This window comes from Diaphorina citri, unplaced genomic scaffold (genome assembly GCF_000475195.1).
Source record: "Diaphorina citri unplaced genomic scaffold, Diaci psyllid genome assembly version 1.1 scaffold4145, whole genome shotgun sequence".
NCBI lineage: Eukaryota > Metazoa > Arthropoda > Insecta > Hemiptera > Psyllidae > Diaphorina > Diaphorina citri.
In genome coordinates this window covers 7,522-10,640 of record NW_007381544.1, presented here as the reverse complement: position 1 = coordinate 10,640, position 3,119 = coordinate 7,522, and the positions used below count along the sequence as shown (strand labels likewise).

Sequence of the window (3,119 nt, the reverse complement as noted above, 5' to 3'; positions counted from 1 at the left end):
CCGAAACTGAGGTGGATAAAGACTTTTGACATGGACCTTTGAGATACTCAAAAGTCGGATTATTGTGCGATTAGGAATTTAGCTAGATTTTGCAGCCCGTATTTTTTTAAAAAATCAGTGTCGGAGCATGCGCACAGAAAAGGTCATTGGTCATTTTTGTTTTTAATTTTTTGCTTGTTTTGCATATTGCATTGTGGAATTTGCAAATTTTGAGCTTTTCGCGACAGAGTCATTGCGTTTCGCGAGTTTTATTTTCAACTTTCTGGGTCCAAGGTGCGAAGCTTTTTCTCAAAAATGGAGAAGTTTCTCTATTTTTCTACCTATCACAAATAAGCGAGACTTAACGGGAAAAAGGGAAAGCCTTTTCAAATTCAACCAGTGAAACATTCACAAGTGTTTTCCTTCTAAAGTTGAACTTTTTTTTCTTCCTCCAAGAAAAAAAGAAATCAAAAATTCGAATTTCCCGCCAACTTTACACGCAAAAAGTCCGACGATGTCCTACGATGGCCCTGTTCATAACCACGGCCTGTGTCATGTCGACTCTGGTAAATATGATTTATCCTGTTTTTCCTGACGAAAAGTCCTGTTTTCAGTCCATAAAGGAGAAGAGAAAGAGATGTGGACCGAAACTGAGGTGGATAAAGACTTTTGACAAGGACCTTTGAGATCCTCAAAAAATCGGATTATTGTGCGATTAGGAATTTAGCTAGATTTTGCAGGCCGTATTTTTTGAAAAATCAGTGTCGGAGCATGCGCACAGAAAAGGTCATTGGTCATTTTTGTTTTTAATATTTTGCTTGTTTTGCATATTGCATTGTGGAATTTGCAAATTTTGAGCTTTTCGCGACAGAGTCATTGCGTTTCGCGATTTCGCGAGTTTTTTCTTCAACTTTCTGGGTCCAAGGTGCGAAGCTTTTTCTCAAAAATGGAGAAGTTTCTCTATTTTTCTACCTATCACAAATAAGCGAGACTTAACGGGAAAAAGGGAAAGCCTTTTCAAATTCAACCAGTGAAACATGAAAAGGTCTATCTGTCAGGTCTACCTGATACCTGATGAGCACACACACTATCAGGTAGACCTGATCAGGTGTACCTGTCGTTAGGTCTACTGGACAGTGAGTGGGGCTGGCTTTAGGCTGGGACAAAAAATACCCTTTTCCCCTTAAGTAGGTATAATCTAATTTCTTCCCCCTGGCGGCTCTTGTTTCCATTTTCAGATCCTGCTGGTGACCTCGTCGCGTCGTCCCGAACACTGGATCGTGCCAGGCGGTGGGGTAGAGCCAGAAGAGGAGCCCGCAGCCACGGCGTTGAGAGAGGTCGCAGAAGAAGCAGGGGTCCTGGGGAAGCTCGGCCGGAGTTTGGGCGTGTTTGAGGTACGAGTACGTAATCGTTCACTGTCCGATTATTTTTTTTTGCATGCTTTTCTTTTCTACTTCGCATCCGTTTATTAACTCTCTTTTGTTTCATTCGGTCAGCTTATCGGCTACCTACACCCCGACTGTTTGACAGACCTAACACCCTTCGCAGAAGAAGCAGGGGTCCTGGGGAAGCTCGGCCGGAGTTTGGGCGTGTTTGAGGTACGAGTACGTAATCGTTCACTGTCCGATTTTTTTTTTACATGCTTTTCTTTTCTACTTCGCATCCGTTTATTAACTCTCTTTTGTTTCATTCGGTCGGCTTATCGGCTACCTACACCCCGACTGTTTGACAGACCTAACACCCTTATTTATGAACAAAAATTATCGGTCTCAGATCAGTCTTAAACAAATTTTGGCCAATCAGATGTTTGGAATTGATGCTTGAGCACTTGCTGAGAGCCAGTATGTTGTTCATAAATATGGGTGTAAGTCTGTTAAGGTGTGTCCACACATAGTCGACCGGCCGTCGATCGATGTCAACTGAATCGTCCACACTGCCTCGACAACATAGATTCACCTCGATCGATATCGGTGGACAATGTTTGGAGACACCTTTAGACCGCTGAGACGTAAAAAGCTTCGAACTTCAGTCTTCAGACCGTCCGATGAAAACTTAATTGGGTATTCGTGAGACTGTCTGAGACACCTATAAGTCGGAAGGTGTTTCTGCCACACAAGTTCGGGCAGTCTGACAGACCTAGGTCTGTAATGCCAGCCACTCACACTCAAATCGTCTGACAGACCGAAGCTGCAGACAGTCTGAGCGTGAGCCTGTGAGTGGCTGGCATTAGATAGCCGGATCGTGGATAGCTGGGCTTAAACGTAAAATATGTTTTCATAACAGTGCTTATAACATCCTCGATTGCCTTGTGTTGTGCTGCATCAGCATGCCAAGTTAACTTGATCTCTGTGTGTTAGCCTGATAGCTATCGAAAAAGCGATTCGAAAGTTACTTCGTAAGAAACATGGGTACGAGCTACGAGCTAAGAAGTACAAAACTTTCATGTTGAATTTTATCCTTCCCTTCTTTCGGTCGATTAAAGCAATCTTGTTTTTCTTCGTTTTAATATCCTTGGGAAAGAAAGTGACAAGTTGGCGACAGACTCAAGAATTGCTCAAATATCCTCTTTTTTTTTATTTTGTATTTCTTTTTCTTCTTTCTCCTCGTTTTCCTCCTCCTCCTCCTCTTCTTCCTCCTTCACTTTCTTTTTTTCTACTTCTTCTACTATTTTTTTCTTTTTCTTCTACTTTTTTTCTTTCTTTCGATCTTTTTCAAGCCCAAAGTTCCATAAAGTTTCAGCTCGACTTAACTGTAATAAAATTAGAAGGAGCTATAAACAGGGAGAAGCAAAGGAGGGGAGGAGGGAGGACACACTACTTTTAATTTCATCTCTTTCTTGCTTCATCTGTCTAGCTCTCCCTCCATCTCTCTCTCTCTCTTTGTCCCTCCCTCCCCCCCTCTCTCTCTCCCTCTTCATCCCTCCTTCTCTATTTCTTTCTCCCTCCCTCTCTTGTTCTTTCTCTTTCTTCTCTCTATTTCAAACTCCCTCTCTTCCCATTCTTTTTTTCTCTCCTTCCCTCCTCCCTCCCTTTATCTTCCCCATTTTTCTTTCTTCTTCTTCTTTTTTTTTTTCTTCTAAATAATGCTTTTATTTTATCACTCATCAAGTTGGCAACACCTTGATAATACATGTTAATGTC

General features: G+C 42.0%; 1 protein-coding gene across 1 annotated transcript in view; it reads left to right on the top strand.

Annotated features, from left to right (window-relative positions):
- The first annotated feature begins 503 nt into the window (after positions 1-503).
- LOC103520825 (diphosphoinositol polyphosphate phosphohydrolase 2-like) overlaps positions 504-3,119 on the top strand; it is an 8,828-nt gene continuing 6,212 nt past the window's right edge. The window contains exons 1-3 of the mRNA XM_026831799.1: positions 504-545; positions 1,218-1,373; positions 1,476-1,587. Of these exons, the coding sequence (XP_026687600.1) occupies positions 504-545; positions 1,218-1,373; positions 1,476-1,587 (310 nt within the window). The remainder of the gene's footprint in view (positions 546-1,217; positions 1,374-1,475; positions 1,588-3,119) is intronic.